This window comes from Marmota flaviventris, chromosome 10, assembly GCF_047511675.1.
Source record: "Marmota flaviventris isolate mMarFla1 chromosome 10, mMarFla1.hap1, whole genome shotgun sequence".
NCBI lineage: Eukaryota > Metazoa > Chordata > Mammalia > Rodentia > Sciuridae > Marmota > Marmota flaviventris.
In genome coordinates this window covers 117,783,221-117,802,827 of record NC_092507.1, presented here as the reverse complement: position 1 = coordinate 117,802,827, position 19,607 = coordinate 117,783,221, and the positions used below count along the sequence as shown (strand labels likewise).

Below are 19,607 nucleotides of genomic sequence, written 5' to 3'. Positions count from 1 at the left end.
GTGCTCAGCAGGCAGGGTATTTCTAAAACCCTCTTTTCTTTAAATTCCAATCCCTTCCTGAAGTTCCTCCAGCACATCCAGGTGACCAGCTGTTCCTGAGCATGCAGTCCCAGCACTGGAGGTCGGGGACTTGGTGGGGGAGGGTTTGACCTCACTGCAACTTCTGCAGTGTGTACAGGTTCAGTATGTCTGTGAGCTCCGTGTGAGTGTGTGGATGTTAGGTCCAGGGCTTTTGTGTGGAATCTCCTCTCTTCCATTCTCCTAAAAGTCTGGGGGGAGACCAGCAACAGAAAAAAGAGATGGGGGCGCACAGCTCTTTCCTCCAATAGCTGCAGTTCTGTTGCCAACCATTAGGCGTCACTGTTGCTTCAGTCACCAATGCTGGGCAAGGGCAGAGGAGGGGTCTGTTCCCCGAGGTGGTCCTTGATGCCCACCCCGACTCTGTCAGGGTAAGAGCATAGCTGCTGACATAGAGATGGTCTCACCCTGCCTGACCGCTCTCTTGTTGCAGGACAAGGGGGGACACAAGCAAGGATGCTCAGTACTGGTGGCAGCGTGGGGCAGCTTGAGCACTGTGGTCCCAGAGACACAGATGCAGGAAACTAAAGAGTGAGGGACAGGGCATGAAGCTCAGTGGTAAAGAGGGTGCTTGGCACGTGTGAAGCCCTGCATTCAATCCCCAGCACTTAAAAAAAAAAAAATTGTCCCAAACTGTGACCTGCCCCTCCCATTGCTTCACCAAGGTTTGCGGTCATTGTCCTGCACCTCTTCCCCTTCAGATGTCCTGGCATTGACATAAAAGCCTTGGACCCTGACTCCCCTGTGGTGCAGCTATAATGTCTTTCAAAGGCAGCTCTATGCGTGGTCTTCCCACTTAAAGTCTGCCCTGGGATTTCCTGGGAGGAAATGCCTGCCCAGGGGCCAGACAGAGCAGGAGACGGCAAAGATGGGCCGTGGGGGACACTGGGCTCTGCCGGGAGGGCAGATAGAAAGGTTCCCTGCTGGGTTCAACCACTTCTGGCCCGAGCAGAAGGTGATGGCAAGTTGTCCTGGGTCCTGCCACGGCAGCCGGGCTGCTCAGCGCCTCATGGAGTGGCGTATTTATCCTGTCTTACTTACCACCCTCGGGTCACCACCTCAAGTCCCGCAGGAGGGGGAGAGGAAGTGCATCATAGAGATGGAGAGATTACTGCCGGGACCTGGGTCCAAACAGACCTCAGCCTTTATTGTGCCTTCTCCAGTCTCCCATGAGAGGCAGGGGGTGGGGCGGGGAGGGAAGGAGACGCAGCTCTTTAAGCCTTAATGATCCAAGACTGAGGGGAAGACTGGACAAAGCAGGGAAAGTGCACCAAGAGAGGCCCCTGGGTAGCAAGAAGGAGGAGCACCAAGCTTGGGGGTCCCTGGTGGGGCCAGGGGAGAGGAACTGGGGCAGGCCCACCAGGGCCAGGCTCGGGGCTGGCTCACCAGGCCCGGGGTTCTCGCCATGCCCCCCTGGTGTGTGGGGCCAAGGGAGGAGGTGATGCAGTTGAAGGACGGGCAGCAATCTGCACATCCATCCTGAGAGTCCCAAGCATGGATGGACAGGGTCCAGGCCTGGCTCTGATTGCTCCTGTTGATGAACCCAGATGTCCACAGGAGGTGCCGAGCCGAGGGTGGGCTCGTCCGACTCCGCTTCCAGGGCAGATGGGCCTTCTCCTCTCAGTGGGAGCAGGGCCTCTCCCTCTGCGGGCGGTGGGATGCCTGTCCGTGGTCTAATGATTCCTCCCGCCGAGGCCCTGCTTGCTTTCCCACGAACTCCGACTGCTGACACTCTTTCCTGCAGGAGTCTGTTCTGACTGCACCCGCGTCTTCCTGCTCCTGCTCTCTGTCCCACTCTTGGCCCTTCCCTGCCCTGAGCATGGCTGGGGGGGAGGTGAACATCTGGACATCTCAGGGGCACAAACATTGGGTCCCTTCCTCTTTACCCACGAGAGGCCAGTCAGCTAGGGAACGGGGAGTCCCTTAATGCCCTGGACCCCCGTTTTGGGGGCTGCCCTCTGAGGCCTCTTTTGGAGTTAGTGGGGAGTCGGGCTCTGCGTCAGTGGGTAGCAAGGAGCCCAGGCCTCCCCGGCACTCTGGGCTGTAGTAGAAGGAGAGCAGGCGGAAGGAGGGCCGCAGCTCCTCCTGTATGCTGTCCAGGATGTGGGTGAAGGTCGGGCGCAGGCGTGGGTTCTGCTGCCAGCAACGGCTCATCAGCTCCTGCCTGGCAGGCGGGGGAAGCAGTGTTGAGGACCCTGGAGTCCCAGGCGCTCACTCCCAGCCTTCTGCATTGGGAGGGTCCCTCGGTGAAGCAGAGGGTCCAGGGGCGTTGTGTGTGGGAGAACCAGAGGAGGGCAGTGGCGTGGGGGTTGCCTAGTGAGAGTGCAGAACTGGCATCTCACAGCGGGCCAGGGGGTCAGTGGATACAGAAGCATCAGAGGTGGCAGGCCGGGGTCTTGGGGGGTGGGGTAGGCAGGGGTGACTCACAGCTGCAGGGGACAGCTCTGCAGCTCCTCCAGGACCCCGCCTTCCATGACAAATTTGAGCACTTGCTCATTGGACAGGCCCTGGTAGGGTTGTTCAGCCAGGGTCGCGATCTCCCAGAGCACCACACCAAAGGACCTGAGGACACACAGGTGGGCCTGACTGAGCCCAGCACCCTCAGGCTGCCCAGTGTACCCTCAGGCTGCCCAGATGACACCCCACATCCCCGGAACCCTCTGATCCCGCCGAGCCCCACCAGACATCTGAGTGGGTGGTGAAGATTCCGTCTTTGAGGGACTCGGGGGCCATCCAGCGCACCGGCAGCAGCCCCTTCCCACCCTTGCGGTAATAGTCTGTCTCATACACGTCCCGAGTCATCCCGAAGTCTAGAAAAAGCGGGTGGAGGAGGTATGGAGGTCACACACCAGATCCTGCCCCAGGAATCCCTCTCCCAGCCCTCTCTGCCTCCACAGCCTCCGAGAGTCTTATGTGGGGGCTCAAAGGACCTCAGAGGTCATCCCACCCAAAGCCTCCAACCTTGGGCCAGGAGACTCATCTGGGGACTGACTTGACAAAGTTCTCAGAGGCTGTCGGGGTTGGAGCTGTGGCTATGGGGAGCTAGCAAGGGGGGTCTCTACTCCTCAGGAGGCCCTCACTGCCTGGCACCCTCTGTACCCCCGATCTTGACAGTGAAGTCCTGGGACACCATGCAGTTACGGGCTGCCAGGTCTCGGTGCACGAACTTGTTGGCGGCCAGGTAAGCCATGCCATCGGCGATCTCACCAGCCATCTGGATCATGTCCTCGAGTGCTGGCTGTGGGAGCCCAGGATTGTTCTAGGGCCAAGAGACAGGGCTGGTGAAGAAGGAACTGGAGGCTTGTCCCACACTGTGCCCAAGTCTTCTCAGGCTCCCCAGCCTCTGACGGCTCAGGGTCTTCCTGGTTCCCACCTCTGCTTCAGGCCTCAAAGACCGAAGATGGCTCTTGAGGTCCCCCCGGGCCATTAGCTCCATGATGACCAGAGTTGGCTGGCCTTGAGACACAACTCCCAGGAGACGCACCTGGGATGGGCAGAGAGTTTAGTTTCATAAATACCCACCTCCTTTTGACCAACCTGGCCAAAACCTTGACCTGCTGTGACCACAGCCTGACCCAGACATCCACTCTGACCTTTATCCCAGCCATAACTCCAACCTTAATCGTGATCTAACAGCGATCCTAACCTGAACTCACAGCCCTCAGAACCTTGATCATATCTGAAAATTGTCACATCATGAACTTGGCCCAACTCTGACTTCCATTCCAATCATGACCCTAAAAATCCTCTGGACACCCCCAATCATGACATGTCTCAACTATAGCCATAACCCTAAGATTTTTTTCTTTCTTTTTTTGTTGTGTGTACATGTGTGGTACTGGGGGTTGAACTCAGGGGTGCTCTACAACTGAGCCACATCCCCAGCCCTTCTAATTTTTTTTTTTTGTACCAGGGATTAAATTCAGGTGCACTCAACCACTGAGCCACATCCCCAACCCTATTTTGTATTTTATTTAGAGGCAGGTTACTTAGTGCCGCACAGTTGCTAAGGCTGGCTTTGAATTCACAATCCTCCTGCCTCAGCCTCCTGAGCTATTAGAATTACAGGTGTGCACCACCTTGCCCAGCCTCTAATTTTTTAAATTTAATTTTTCTTTTATTTTGAGACAGGGTCTTGCTAAATTGCTTAGGTCCTCACTAAGTTGCTGAGGCTGACTTTGAATTTGTGATCCTCAGCCTACTGAGCTGTTGGGATTACAGGCATGTGGCTTTTTTTTTTTTTTTTTTTTTTGAGGTAGGGTCTCACTAAGTTGCTGAGGCTGGCTTCAAACTTTCAATCCTCCTGCCTCAGCCTCCCTAGTCTCTGGGCCCAAGTCACTGGGATTACAGTTGTGCAGCACCACACTTAGGTGATCCCATCTAGGATCCTAACCACAATCCCAACCCTGACCTTGATGATGCCCTGAACTCATCTCTGACTCTTTCCCTCTTACCACATTACTTTTACTTTAATTATGACCCTGACAATGCCTGACCTCCTTACCACGTGGTGACACTTGAATGCCTTCATGACAGAAGCTTCCTTAAGGAATTCAATGCGTTCCCGTGGGCTGGCCAGCTCATTCACCGTCTTCAGGGCTACCGGCGTGGACTTCTCTCCAGCCTCCAGTCCTTGTGCCAGGCCCTCATAGACCATCCCAAAAGAGCCTTGGCCCAGCTCCCGGATGATGGAGATCTGCTCCCGGGGCACCTCCCACTCATCAGGGACGTACACTGAGAGGAGGTGAGGGACATGAGGCAGGGATGCTGCTCTCTGCTTCACCTCTACCCACTTCTTCCTCCTCTTCGGAAGTGCCCTGGTCCCAAGGCCACCTTCTCCAAGTATCCTGGAAGCTTGCTTCTCCTCCACTCTGTCTCCCTTCCCACACCACCTGTCCCCCCACCCCCAGACCTACTATCAGAGGCGCTGAAGTACTCCGGATTCACAGAGGTATACAGGGTGCCACTTCTGCAATAGGAAGCAAGGGGGTCAGGCTGGAAGAGGCCTTGGGAAGGAATGAGCCATTCCAGAAGACAAGGAAGGGGACCCCTCAAGGAAGAGGGTTATTGGCCACACCCCAGCCCAGGTCAGGGTGACCCCCGGAAAGCACAAAACACTTTCCAAGCTGATTTTGGTCTGAGTGCTGGAATATGGCAGGTTGGGAATAGGCAGACTCAGGAGTAAAGGGGTTCCTGACCCTTTGAGACATCCCTAGGACCCAGCTGATCAATGTCCTGCCCTCACATCCCTCTTGCATTCTGTCCCAGAGGGATCTGACATCAAGTGTCTGGGACACATGCTGAGGTCTCTTGTCTGTCCCTTGCTATGGCAGGACTAGATTCATTATTTCTCATGTTGGGTGGAGAGTGCGGTGGTCCACCAGGCCCTGAGTGCCCACACGGAGGGGTTTCCCTTCTAGAACGGGGAAAATCCCAGGTTAACCAGGATGAATTGGTCACCCTAGCCTAGAGGTATGTCTCCTCATCTCCGGGGAAGAATCGTTCTGCGGGGGAAGTGCTCTCTGCTGTCTGGTCTCCCACCCTCTGACTGCGGGGACATGAGGAAGAGAAGGACAGTGGGAACTATCATCACCTCTTCCTGCTGTAGAAGAACCCGAGGGCAGCAAGAATGATGAGCAGCATGAGGCCCACGGGGGTGACAGTGAGGAGAACGTGCAGACCGCCGGAGTCTTCCTCCTCTAGTGGTCACAGGACAGCAGAGGCCAAGGTCAAAAATTGAAAAGTCCAAGGGAAGGGGATGCTCCCCTCTAACCACTGGGAGACCAGGATGGGAAGGATGGGGTAGAGGGGGTCTGGTAGAATGGGGATCAGGCAGCGTGGTTTGGGGATTTGTCTGTGTACCTGGGCCAAGGATGTAGAAGGCAACACTGTCCGTCCAGGAGCCATTGCCAGCCAGCGAAGTGGCCCGAACCCTCGCAGAGTAGTTCCCAGGGGGAAGCAGGGCCAGGTGGACCCCACCAACTTTGGCATATCTCAGCCGGGACACGCACAGCACTGTGGCTTCCTAAGGGGAGCACAGAAGAGCTGGCTGGGAAGGGGGTGTAGGCACAAAATAGGGGCTGAGACAGGGGGTGCCCTAGGGTACCTACCTCTCCTGAGCGACGGTACTTGATTTCATACTTGAGGATGAGTCCATTGGGGTCCGGTGGCTCATGCCACCGCAGGAGAACACTGCTCTTGCTGGCTGCCTCCCAGGCCACCTTCCCTGGGATACCATCAGCCTCTCCTGCGGGAGGGGCCATCTGACAATCAGGCCACAAGTAGTTCCTCTGTCTCACGTTCAAAATCAAGTTAAACTTAATTAAACTTAAACTGGGCTGAACTGCGAGGTCTGAGGAAGCTCTAGGGTTATGGAAACGGGGAGGGGCGAGCAAAGCGAGTTTCTGGGGCGAGGAGGTCAGGGGCAGCGGTGAGAGGTAGAGGTGGGGGTGTACCTACTGTGGGGCATGGTGCGCGCAAAGACAAAGGTGGCCGCGCTGCAGCCCACGGTGTGCGCCGCGTGGTTGCAGGCGTGGATGTCGATCCGGTACTCCGTGAAGTGGCGCAAGCCGCTCAGCACAGCCCGCTCTCGGGGAACCTTGTCCTCCTGGATCTCAAAATCCGAGCTGTTGCCCCCTAGTCTGAGGGTCCCGGCGGCCCGGCGGTGCCGCACCGAGTCCCTGGAGAGGGCGTAGGTCAGCCAGGGCCGGTTCCCTGGAGTCTCGCCCCTCAGTCCCCAGCGCCATCCCGGCTCACCTTTCAGGGCTCTTGTTGAGGGAGGTCACTTTCCAAGGGGACCTAAGGAGCCCGGGAAGGCACTCTCAGGCCCAACTGGAACGCACCCCAGAGCGCTCTGCGACCGACCGCGCACCTCCTTCTCCCCAAACCCACCCGCAACTCAGGCCCCACCCACAACCCAGGCCCCGCCCCAAGTCCCCACCTCTCTGGAAGACCCACCCTCCAGGCCCCGCCCATCAGACCCGCCCCTTCGGCGTGTGCCTGGTCGCACTTGGGGATGGTGATGGCGTTGTGCAGAAAGTTTTCAAACTTCTTCTGGAACGAGGCCTCCTGCGCCTCCAGCGCGGGCAGGGCCTGTCCAGGAGGCGAGTGCTGGCAGGGGCAGCAGCCCGGTTCGCTCTCGGCCTCGAGTTCCCCATCTTCGCGGTCGAAGCGGGAGTCGTGGTTGCTGGTGGGCAGCCGCAAGCCTAGCGCCGCGTCCGTGAAGACAGTCGTTAGAGAGGGGTCTTCCCTCCTCTGGTGCCCACCGAGCCCGACCTGAACCCCGACCCTGCCGGCCTGCGCACCGCGGTGGCAGTAGTCATTGAGGTAGAGGTCGCCGTCCTCCGCCAGCCTCTGCCACAGGACCAGGTAGTAGGTGATGTTTCCGTTGCGCTGGGTCGGTGGCTTCCAGCGCACCAGGAGGTGGGAGGAGGAGTTGGACGTGGAGATGACGTCTTGGGGCACCGTGGGTGCTGGGGGTGTGAGGAGAGTACCACTCAGAGGCCGCGGGTTCCCCTTCCAGATGGTGTCTGGTAATGAGTCCCTCTCTCTGGAGTCCATCTCCCTTCTCTGGAGGCGTAGAGATCAGTATGCTGTCCTCCCCTTCTCCAAAGTCCCTTGACTTCACCCAGCTGATTTCCTGCACTGTTCCAACGCCACCCTCCCTAGAACCCAGGTGAATGCCCCCTGTTCTTTCTAGGACTCAGGCCTCTGACCTCCCGGTCTCTAGGACCAGACCTCCAGTGTCCTAGCCTCTCTGTTTCTGGTACCTCAGTCCCCGCTGCTCTTCTCAATAGATACAGGCACAGTGACTTGGGTCCTCTCAGTGCTTAGCCTACCTGCAGGCAGGGTCCGGAGGTAGACGATGGGGCTCTGGGCTCCTTGATGAGGGCTGTCCTCAGCAGTGGTCAGTGTGATAGCCCGCACAAACACTGCATACTGTGTCCAGGGCTTCAGGGGGGCTAAGGTGACCCCTGGCTCTTGGGTGCGGCTTAGGGGCAGCTCCACATCCAGTAGGTTCCAGCTCTGAGTTCCACAGGCATCTGGACCCACATGCTCTGTGGCATTCTGGAATGGGCTGAACACCCCGTCCCCAGAACTGAGAACTGGCTCAGCCCCATCCCCATGTTCTAGCATACCCTTTCCTCCTGAATCACCAGGGGACTGTCATTGTCATTGTTCTTCCACTACCGATGAGGACAGAGCCATAACTCCATCCACCTGATAGACCCTGTGCCCCCTGTGATATCTGTTACCCACCAAATTTGTAATGAATCATCTCCTCATCGTTAGCAGGAAATATCAAGCTTTAGTCACAAGGAACATTAAAAATGTTTGCATTGTAGGCTGGGAGGGGTTGGCACATGCCTATAATCTCAGTGACTTGGGAGTCTGAGGCAGGAGGATTGTAATTCAAGGTCAGCTTCAGTAACTTAACGAGACCCTTTGCAACTTATGAGGCCCTGCCTCAAAATAAATAAAAGGAATGGAGATTGTAGCTCAGTGGTAAAGCACCCCAGGGTTCAATTCCCAGTACCCCCTTCCCAATTGTTTTTGCATTGTGTATATGTGTGTGTGTGTGTGTCTATAAAGAACAGAAGGTGGATATGAAGTTATCCCAATCTGCCTTCCCCTCAAGTGGAATTGAAGACTATAAGCACAGTTCTATAGCCCCTGGGGGGCTGGTTGCTGGGAAAGATGAAAGTGGAGCCCAATGGGAGGTGTCAAGGTAGATGATGGGGAAATCTGGGGCTTTGTGCTGATGTTCATGATATGGGTTTCTTTGGAGGGAGGTAGAGGGGTGAAATTCTTGCTGAGCAAGGGACAGAACTTGAGGGGATGTCAAAGGGAAACGGGACAGTCCAGTGTGGTTGCACATGCTTGTAATCCCAGAGACTCTGGAGGCTGAGGCAGGAGGATTGTGAGTTCAAAGCCAGCCTCCACAACTTATCCAGGCCTTAAACAGCTTAGCAAGACCCTGTCCCAAAATAAAACATAAAGAGTGCTGGGAATGTGGCTCAGTGGTTAAGTGGCTCCTGGGTTCAATCCCTGGTACAAAAAAAAAAAAAAAAAAAAAAAAAAAGAAAGAAAGAAAAAGAAAAAAGAAAGCGAGTGGAGGGTTTTAGGCTCAGCAGGAAGGGCCTGAGTGGAGGGTTTTAGGCTCAGCAGGAAGTGCCTCAGTGGAGGCAGAATAGTCCAGGAGCAAGTGTGTAGAGGTGCAGAATCAATGCTATGGATGAGTCAGGATCATAGTGCATGCATCTGGGGGAGCACAGCAGTCACATTGCAAGGCAGTAATATTAGGGAGTCCCTGGAGGATCCCCATGATTCTCTGCTCTTGTTGCCCAAAAGCATCTGTGCAGAGTTGTGCAGTTGGGAACTTCATGAGTTGGGGATGCCATTCACATTGCAGGCCCTGTCAGTGCTTTTTAAAATGTGATCCATGAACCAGCACCTTCAGCATCACCTGGAAGCTCTTTGGCAATGCAGACTTATAGGCTGTACTGGGGACTAGACAATTCAGAATTTATATTGTACAAATTCTCCAGCCCCTCATGCTAGCTCCAGTCACCCACCACTGAGGAAGCCTCCCACCCTCCCCCTAAGACAGGACCTAAGGGAAAAAAAATAAGACTTCCCAATTTTGATTCATAGACAGTCTTTCCAAGCCAGAAGGCTGCATCTTCTCTACCTGGGAGAGAGAATTCCTCACTCGTGCCTGCCCAGCCTGCCCTCCAAAATCCATTTCTCCCCTCTTTTTGATTCCTAGCCATGTTTGGAGGGGAAGTTCTTCTGTGTTCTAACTATGATCCCTGTTGCTAGGGTCATTTCATTCTCTTCAAGGAAACAAGCAACCGGTCCCTGGCCATCTCAGCACCCTCCCTTTCTCCGGCTTTAATGAAGTGCTGGCAGAGCTGCTCTTAAAACTGGCCAAATTAATGAGCACTCCCCAAACCACTGCTGGGGCAGGAGCGTGTGGTCAGTGTGGAGCATTAGCATAGTGAATTGAAGTTTAATTATCAAGCCTTCCAGCAGAGGGATCGCAGCTCCCAGAAGCCCTGACGGTCCTCTTCGTCCCTTGGTGTGGGCCCCACACTGAAATGTCACTTGGGGGTCCTAGCTTCCGGCCCTCCGGAGTCCCAGGCGCCCGGCCCTCGTCGGCCTCCGGCCGGTCCCTCCCTGGCGGGCCTGGGTGGCGGCCCCGCCGGGTACTCACGACTCCTTGTAGTAGACGATGAAGCTGAGCAGGTCGCGGGCCTCCAGCGGCTCGTAGCGCTCCCAGCGCAGCAGGATGCGGTCGGTCTCCGTCACGTTGGACACGAAGCGCAGGGTGCGAGTCTGGCCTGGGCTCAGGGACCGGGTAAACACTGCTCCCAACGCTCCTGTCACCTGCTCGAGCCCCACCCTGCCCCAAGGCATCCCACCCACCACGAGACCTCCAAAGTGGCTGTCCCCTTCAAGCGAGCCCTCCCACCCGAGTGCCTGTGCCTGGTGCGTTGCAGGGTGTGGGGATGGCAGCGCGCCTGAGCGTCCCGCTGTGCCTTGGGGTCGCGTGGCATTGTGAGCGCTGCTCGCTCTGGGGACGGGTCCCGGGCCTTACAGGCAGCGCGGTCTCCATTGGTGCGGGGGTTGATCTCAGCCTTGTTTTGCCGACCCCGGGTGCCCGTCACCTCCTCCAATCGGTAGATGTGCTCCAAGCAGAGGCGCGGATTGAAGGCAAAGTAGATCTTGCCCACAGGAATGGTGAGGCCAGTGGCCACCCAGGACCCCAGCTGTTGCAGGTTCTGGTTGTCCAGCACGTACAGAGTGTAGTTCCTGGGGGAGGCCAGGCGACCTTGTTCTGTAGGGAGGTAGGGGCTGGGGGTGCCAAAGGGGGTGGCTTTGGGGCTCCTCCTGGAGGGGCCGTGCTGGGTCTGGGCAGCCTCTCACAGCCAGAGCACAGGGGTGGGGGGCTTGGGCACACCCACTCTGTGCTACTGACCAGGAGTGTGATGTCTGGCAGGCCATCTGTCCTCTCTGTAGTTCCCATCAGTGAAATGGGCTCAAGAGCTACCCTGTTTCCTTCCTGACTTCATCTCACTTGGAACACTTGCTCCATCCTGATTTGGGGGACACAGGAGAGATGGTACTCATCCTGAGGCAGTGGGTCTCAGGCTGGGGTGTGGGCACCTCTAGGTGTAACCGACAATGTAACAGGAAAGCACCTGACTAATGCTAACTTTTGGGGTGTGTGTGTTGGGGGAGATACTGGTTATTGAACCCAAGGAGCTTTACCACTGAGCCACATCCCAACCCTTTTTATTTTTTATTTTGAGACAGGGTCTCACTAAGTTGCTGAGGCTGGTCTTGAACTTGCAATCCTCCTGCTTCAGCCTTCTGCACTGCTGAGATTATAGGCATGAGCTACCACGCTCCGGCTGATGTTAATTCATTAATTGAATGATTATTTATCCTTATTATTTTAGTACTGGGGATTGAACCCAGGAGCGTTTTACTACTAAGCTACATTTGTAGCCTTTTTGTTTTATTTTTTTAAATTTTGAGATAGGGTCTTACTAAATTGACCAGACTGTCCTTGAACTTGTGATCTTCCTATCTCAGATCCTGAGTCATTGGGATTACAGGTGTGCACTACTGTGATGCTAATTTAAAGCATTCTTTTTATTTTGAAAAATCCTGGCTACATTCTGGGTAGGTCTTGTCCAGTTGTTAGTGGGAGTGAGTTTAAAACCCAGGCAAGACATGCTATGCAGACATGTTACGCAGGATTGGATGTTAACAATTATGGCCAATCCTTATGGAGTTCTATGTAACTTTGATTTGTATTGTATATACTGCATTCCAGGAATTATTTTAAGTACTTTACACATAACAATCTAAGTAATATTCACAGCCGCCCCTAAGAAATAAGTTGTGTTAAACTAGCCTCATTTTATCAATGAAAAACAGCCAGAGAAGTTAAGTAACCTATCCAGAGTCACACAGCTAGTAAGTGGCTGAACGGGTTCCACAGCCCATTGTCTTCACCACTGTTTTGGGAATGCTGAGGGAAGGGGCTGGACGAGGCCTGGTTCTGACCCCTTACCCATCCACCATGGCATCCCCCCGGATTAGCTTGAGGTTCTTCAAGAAGCCCAGGGACACGAGTGCGAAGGAGTGCTTGATTTTGAGGAAGCCAGTGATGGTCTCCACCAGCCCCAGGCTGCGCTGCAGTTCGGGCTCCAGGTTGTCTGAGGAAGGAAGACAGGGGTGGGCCGGAGTAGGGAAGGGGACGGCCCACAGGGCAGGGGCAGGAGGGGTCCAGGGTGAGTGGGTCCTCAGGGCTGGCCCTGGGTGAAGAAAGTGGTACTTAGCCAGCTGGTTGAAATGGGCAAGGCTGGGAGGGCGGGTGTGGTCAGGAGGAGGCCCACGGCCCGAGGAGGTACTGACAGCCCTGGCGGAGGTTGAGGATGAGGCTCCCCTCCACGTGGGTGCAGCCCACCAGGTCCTGAGCCGCCTGCACCGAGTCGATGGTCTTGGTGCCCACCTTGCATTCTTTCGGGCACAGCCCCTCGCATTTATGGCAGAATATGCTGGTGGGGACAGTCGGGTGGCATGAGCTCTGGATCCCCGTGGGCCTCCTCAGGCCTCCTCACTGGCCCAGGCTGACCCCCTCCACCCTCCGCTCACCTGCTGCCATTGCGGGTGAAGCCCGGCGGGCACTGGGCCAGGCAGCTGCCCTGGTGGATGCCGAAGGTGGAGGCGCGGCCGGGCACCGAGCGCAGGCTGGCACAGCGCTCGGCCGTGACGCAGCGCCAGGACTCCTGCTGGTAGGTGCCTGGAGGGCAGGCTCTGTGGCAGGCTCCCTGGAAGTACAGGTGGCGGCAGGCCACGCAGGCCCCAGGGTCTTCAGGCCGGCTGCAGCCCCCCAGACACTCGGCGTGGCAGCAGGCGCCCCCGGCCGTGCAGGCCAGGCCTTGGGGGCAGGGACACACTGTGGGCAGAGAGCTGGGTCAGACCTCACCACTCCTCTCAGCCCTGTCACCCTATGCCAGCCTGACCCCATGGCACTCTCAGCTGGCATCCTCTGATTCAGTGACACCGGTTTCCTTCCGACAGGGTCTTCTGAGGACAAGGACCATCACTCCTCTCTGTGGCTCTCCACCTCCCACGGTGTCCAGTTGGGGGTGTTAGAACTCAGGACAGAGGGGTGACCTTGCCCATCAGGGTTGCTGCTCTCCGGCCTGCTGTCCTGTCTAGGCCTGGTGCCCACATCATCGCTGGGCACCGTGCCAGGATGAACCAGCTGGTCTTTGCTGAGCAGTGAGGCCAGGGGCAAGGTGGGCTTGGGAGCGTGTGGAGGGAGGGGTCACCACCCCTCAGGTGTCCATGCCTTGCCCATTCTGCCTCCCTCTCCAGCTCCCCCTCCCCCGGGGCAGGGGGTGGCCCCAGCAGCAGCAGCAGAGGTGGGTGGGTTCAGTGCCAGGGACACAGAGCCTGGATGGGCACCGGGGCAGCTGGGTGTCTGGGAGCCATGTGTGGGGTGGGGTCAGCCAGGGTCTGTTGATACTGTACACGAGAGGGCTTGAACAGCTGTGTTTACAGCCAACAGGGAGGCTCAGGGAAGTGGCCTCCGCTACAGCAGGGATCCGGTTACTCGGTTACTCGCCTGCCCTTATGCGGAGGCCAAGGAGGTGAGAGGAACTGACCTCCATGAACTGTCTGGAAGAGACTCCTAGCGCTCCGGCTTCCGAAAAGTCTTCCTTCCTCCCCCTAACTTTCATTTCCCCTCCTCTAGCACCCCTCCTTCTTTCCTCCCTCTCTTCTCTACTCCTTTCCTCTGTTTCCATAAATAATCTCCTCCTCCTCCTCTCTTCTACCTCCTCCTCTTCTTCTTCCCTCTTTTTCTTCTCTCTCTCTCTCTCTCTCTCTCTCTCTCTCTCTCTCTCTCTCTCTCTCTCTTTCTTTCATACTGGGGACTGAACCCAGGGTCGCTCAACCACTGAGCCACATCCCCAGCCCTTTTTGAAATATTTTATTTAGAGACAGGGTCTCGCTGAATTGCTTAGTGCCTCCCTAAATTGCTGAGGCTGGCTTTGAACTCCTGCTCCTCCTGCCTCAGTCGCCAGAGCTGCTGGAATTACAGATGTGCACCACCGCACCCAGCATAAATCTTTTTTTTTTTTTCCCAGCACTGGGGATTGAACCCAGGGTGCTCTACCACTGAGCTACATCCCCAGCCCTCCTTTTAATTTTTTTTTTTTTTGAGACAGGGTCTCACTAAGTGGCCCAGGCTGGCCTTGAAATTGCAGTCCCGCTGCCTTAGGATTCCCAGTCCCTGGGATCATAGGTGTGGGCCGCTGCACTTAGCACGCGGCCACTTTTACTATGAACCAGAACCACTACGGTGGCCCAGGCGCTTCTCTGTGGAACTCTGTGGAACTCACCTCTCCTGACTACCCTGGGATCCCTTTACAGAAGAGGGGCCGGAGGCACAGCCAGTAAGCAGTACAGCTGAGACCTGGACCCAGCCACCTGGCTTTGTCCCAAGACTGCCTGTTCAGTCTTCTGTCCATATGTGCATATTTTCTCCCCACTGTCCCATGCCTGCCTTGTTTGTACCTGTCCATGACCTATTCCATGACTACCTGATGCTGATCCTGCCTCCAGTAGGATTGAACCCAGGGGCACATTACCACTGAACTACATCCCCAACTCTTTTTTTTTTTAATATTTATTTTTTTAGTTCTCGGTGGACACAACATCTTTGTTGGTATGTGGTGCTGAGGATCGAACCCGGGCCACACGGCAAGTGAGCTACTGCTTGAGCCACATCCCCAGCCCCCCTCCCAACTCTTTTAATATACCACGGGGCCTGGCTTTGATGCCATATTGTATCTACTCCTAGTTGCTACATCAGTTACTTAACTCTCCTGAACCTCGGTTTCATTTTCTGTAAAATGGGAATAACTGTAGTACCTGCCTCATCAGACAAGATTAAATCAGTGGCAGTAGGTACCCACCTGCAGCATCCTGTGGCCACCCTGGCCCACCAGGCCCTGCTTCCCTGTGCCCCCGGGTCATATTCTGTGCCACACCCACCTCTCTGACAGTGGCTGGAGGTCCAGCACCTGTAGTCCGTGTGCCCACCAAAGGTGGTCCTGGCACAGGGCTCACCAGCGGCTCCCAGCACCCCTGGGCACACGTCTGCACACTCCTCGCCCAGCTTGTTGCCCACGATGTGGTTGGCACCGGGCGCAGGCTGCAGCAGTCCCCAGTCGATGGTGGACAGGTGGCAGAGCTCCTGGTTCTTCTCCACGCGCACAGCCCCGCGCAGCACAGCCCCCAGCGCGGGCAGCCCCACGTCGCGCAGGTGTGGCATCTCGAAGATGACCAGCGCGTAGCCCAGGAAGAGGCGCGCCCCCCGGATCACCGCGAGGTTGGGGAAGAGGTCCCGCAGGCTCTCCAGGCCGTAGACGCGGAAAAGCAGGAGGTAGTCGGTGACCTGGGTGAGGCGGGGGAAACTGAGGCCGCGGAAGTCCTCGCCCGTGGCCGTGAACATCAGCAGGATCTGCAAGTGGCCCTCCACCACGCTGCAGTTCTCCAGCCGCCGCAGCTCCGCCACCTCTGAGCGGATGTCCAGGCTGGGGCACACTGTGGGCACACATGGCATGCGACAGTGAGTGCATCCCGGGCCAGGCACCCTGTCGCCCCTGGCTGCTTTGGGCTAAGGGAACCACATGCGCTGCCGGACCCCGAATGGTGTCAGGCTCTGCTCTGGGCAGGGGTGGCCTCCTCCCAGGGCCTCAGAGGGCTCACCAGCCACTATAGCCACAAGTGAGTCCTTGATTTCCGCTTCCAAACCTACTTCCTGTCACCGTCAATAGCAAGTTCGCTCTTGCAGTCCTGCTTGACCTTTTTTCTTTTTGGGGTACTAGGGCTTCATCCCAGGCTTGCTCCACGGAGCCACATCCCCCGCCCTTTCTATTTTTTACTTTGAGACAGTGTCTCACTAAATTGCCCAGGCTGGCCTCGAACTTTCAATCCTCCTGCCTCAGCCTCCTGAGTCACTGGGGTGACAGGCGGGTGCCACCGTGTCTGGCTACCCTTAACTTTTCTTTCCCTCCCTCTATGTTCTGTGGGCTTCATATTTTATATATGTCCAGAACCTGACCACTGATCACCACTCTCGCGGTTTCCACCATCATCTTATTCTGGATCTACAGCCTCCAAAATTGCCTTCCTGCTTCTGCCTGGCCTCTCTGTGCTGTTCTCCACTCTAATGCCATGGTGACCCCAAGACACCGTTGGACCACACCCCTCCTCTGCTTGAGCCCCACCTCCCATGACTCCCATCTTGCTTATGTAAAGGTCAAAGTCCTGCAGTTTAGGCCCCTTTAGCCCCCTGATTTCATTCCTTTTCTTTCTCTCCTTCAACCACTTTGACCTTTTGGATGTCCCTCAAACAATCAGCCAAACTCCTGCCTCAGGGTCTCTGTCCCTTCTGTTCCCTCTAGGTAGAACACTCTTCCACCTACATGGTTTCCTCACCTTCATAAGTGACCATCCTTTTAAAAACTGTGACACTACCCACCCTCCATCCCCTGTTTAATTTTTCTCTAGCGCTCTCAACTCTGGTTAATATATAATCTACTTTATTTGTTTTGTTTATTGTAAGCTCCATAGGGCAGTGATCTTTGCTTAATTCATCGCTGGATCCTAGTGCACGGTAGAGTGCCTGACACAAAACTGGCACTCAATAAATATTTGACAAGTGATTGAATCCTGAGGCTGGGAAGCAATGAGCACTGAGCTTCATGCCCCCCCCCCTTTTTTTCGTGGTCTTAGGGATATAACCCAGGGGCGGGCAGTCTACCACTGAGCTACATCCCCAGCCCTTTAAATTTTTTTTTTTTTTTTTAATTTTGAGACAGGGTCTCAGGCTGGTCTCAGGCCAGGCTGGCCTTGAACTTGCAATCATCCTGTCGCGGTCTCCCAAGTTGTTGACATTAGAGGCATGTGTCCCCATGCCCAACGCCTACATCCTACCTTCTCTGCCTGGCTCCTGCCTTGGCTTACCCTTGAAGGACACTCCATGGCTCCCGTTGCCAGAGCTCGCATTTCAGTTCTTGGGCCCGACACTCTGGGTGTAGATTACCTGATCCCACTCCTGTCTCCAGCCTCAGTCCTTGTCCTGCACAGCCCAGGCCAAGGCTCCTCCTAACCCTCTGATCCTCAGTCACTCACTTCCCCCTCGGGCTTAGCTGCACTTAGTCTGTCAAGGCTAGTCACGAGCATACCTGGGGCGTCACCTGACACTGTTGTCTGCGTCTCCATCACCCCCTCCAGGGAGGATGGGGCCCAGGAGTCAGCTCTGCATGCCCCATGATGCCCAGTGCAGGGCTGGAACAACAGGGCTCCTGGGGACTGTGGACCATGGGCATCTGCATCCCACATCCCTCCCTCCCTGGGGACCCAGAATGCCTGCCTTCCTCAGACTGGCCCCAGGTCTACTCCCCGTTGTCGCCCAAGGCACTTGGGGCTCTTCCCCTGTAGGGGCTGGATGCCTGCTTCAGTTTCCCCCAAGGGGCCTTGCGTGGCTCCCCTTGCTGAAGCTGCAAGTCTGGTCCAGCTGACCTGTCCAGCCTCTGCTGCCTCCCTTCCCACCTGGCGCTGCGGCAACATCACACGCACTGTCCAGGCTCATTCGGTGATGGTTTGTTAGAGGGGCAGGGGCAGGGGAGGCTGGCTCCCAGGGGCTTGCTTCCCACCTTCTTCACATGGTTATTAGTGGACCTGAGCTTGGCTCTGCCCAGCAGCTGTGTGTGTGTGTGTGTGTGTGTGTGTGTGTGTCTGGGCTCAGGCAGCCGCGCGCACACACACCAAAGGGAGGCAGAGAATGGGAAGACACTTCTAGCCCTCCAGGAGAAGGCCAATCAGGCTCTGCCAGGCAGATGGGGGGTTCTCTCAGGCGCCCACTTCCCATCATGCCCCTGCCTCTCTAGGGCTCCCCTGATGGGAGTCATTTGGAAAAACAAATCTAAGACCTTTGCAAATTAACCCCTGCCTTCCCTCAAGACACAGCTCTGCAGAGTGCACTGGGAACGCAGCATCTGTGTCCCCTGACCAAACACTGACCCCACCCACCCAGGGACATGCTCCTGCCCTGACAACTGTGTTCCCATCTGGCATCCACTGGGCCCTGTCCTGGCACAGCAATGGAGGGGGAGAGGAGGGGGCTCAGTGGAGGGGCACTGTGGTTTGCAGGCAGAGACTCTGGGACTAGCATCCCTCAGGGGACCCCCGACCCCAACCCATTTGCATCACTCCCCTGTCTCTGTAGGAAGGGGAGGCTCTCCCCTGCCCCTGGGGGCCCCCAGTCTCAAGGACATCATGAGACCCCTCAGGCAGGCACAGAGCAATAGATTCCTGAGCTCCCTCAGTCTGGAGGAGGATGGTGGGATTGAGGAAGGGGATCCCACTTATTCTTTCCCCCTTGACTCTTCCCCCCATTGCTCCTTTTCCTCCCCCCATTGATCCCCTGCTGTGCCCATGAGGGCCACTTGCCTTCAAGGTCACACCCCAACTTCTGATCCCTACTTGTGGAAAGTGTCCATCTGGGGACGAAGGCTGAGACACTAAGGAAAGGCAGCTCTTCCCCAGAGCCAGTCCCTCTCCCTACAGCAGACAGGTCCTAAGAGTGGGGGACAAGGGACAGGGCCCTGAATGCAGGAGCTCGGGACCTGTCTAGGTTTACTGCCCCCTTGACTGAGCCTGTTTCCCGCCTGCACATTCAGTTACTTAATAGCGCCTGGTTCTCAGCTACCTGTCCCAGCCTTGTACCTTCCCATTCCATGGCCCCACAAATGACCTCACACTCTTACAGCCTCATTTATGGTTCTCATACAGATTTTACAAGGATCATGACTTCACAAACTGGAATGGAAGACATCTATTTATCCCATTTCCAAGTCCTCATCTCCTAGGGAGCTGAGAAAAAAAAAAAAAAAAACACTTTTATGTAGACCACTAACTGTTTTTCCCAATGGGAAGTCCTTCTGAGAGCTGACCTAAGTCTTCACATTGCAATAAAGAATAAGATGCATTCCAGCCGGAGGCTCAGTTGTTTGGCTTCCCAGCTCTCTGGGAGGGAGATGGAGGTCTGGGAGACAATGCTGGGGACTCACCCTCTAGTGTATCCAGGCCAAATCCCAAGGAGAGGAGAATCATAAGGTGGCAGGCTCCCCAGGGCCACAGACCAGGCACTGCCATGGTCCCAGCCCTGGCTTGTGTTCCGTCTTGGCCCTCCTCCAGGTGGCTCCAGAGAAGAGAAGGGTCTGACCACCTTAAAGGACGCCAAGACCCAGACTTCGAAAGGAGGGGAAGGGAAAGGGCAGGGAGAGCAGGAATCCCCCCTCTGACAGCTGGAGGCAGAGGAGGAAATGCGACCACAGACACACCAGTGACGGGCTGCTGGAGACTAGGGACTCCGAGGTCTGTCCAGAGACAGAGAGATGGGAACAGAGACGCAGTGACAGGGAGAGCCTCAG

General features: G+C 56.1%; 1 protein-coding gene across 1 annotated transcript; it reads right to left on the bottom strand.

Annotated features, from left to right (window-relative positions):
- Window positions 1-1,226: 1,226 nt before the first annotated feature.
- On the bottom strand, window positions 1,227-19,329 carry Insrr (insulin receptor related receptor). The gene is made up of 22 exons (XM_027920996.2): window positions 19,245-19,329; window positions 15,160-15,711; window positions 12,748-13,051; window positions 12,508-12,650; window positions 12,164-12,308; window positions 10,679-10,893; window positions 10,295-10,421; window positions 7,917-8,155; window positions 7,383-7,550; window positions 7,088-7,283; window positions 6,835-6,876; window positions 6,538-6,758; window positions 6,189-6,325; window positions 5,941-6,103; window positions 5,672-5,777; window positions 4,995-5,047; window positions 4,583-4,812; window positions 3,452-3,562; window positions 3,178-3,337; window positions 2,759-2,888; window positions 2,506-2,640; window positions 1,227-2,242 (listed from the first exon to the last, which is right to left on the bottom strand). Exons 1-22 carry the CDS (start codon window positions 19,327-19,329, stop codon window positions 2,002-2,004), a joined length of 3,903 nt encoding a protein of 1,300 aa, XP_027776797.2. The 3' UTR covers window positions 1,227-2,001.
- Between the last annotated feature and the right edge of the window lie 278 nt (window positions 19,330-19,607).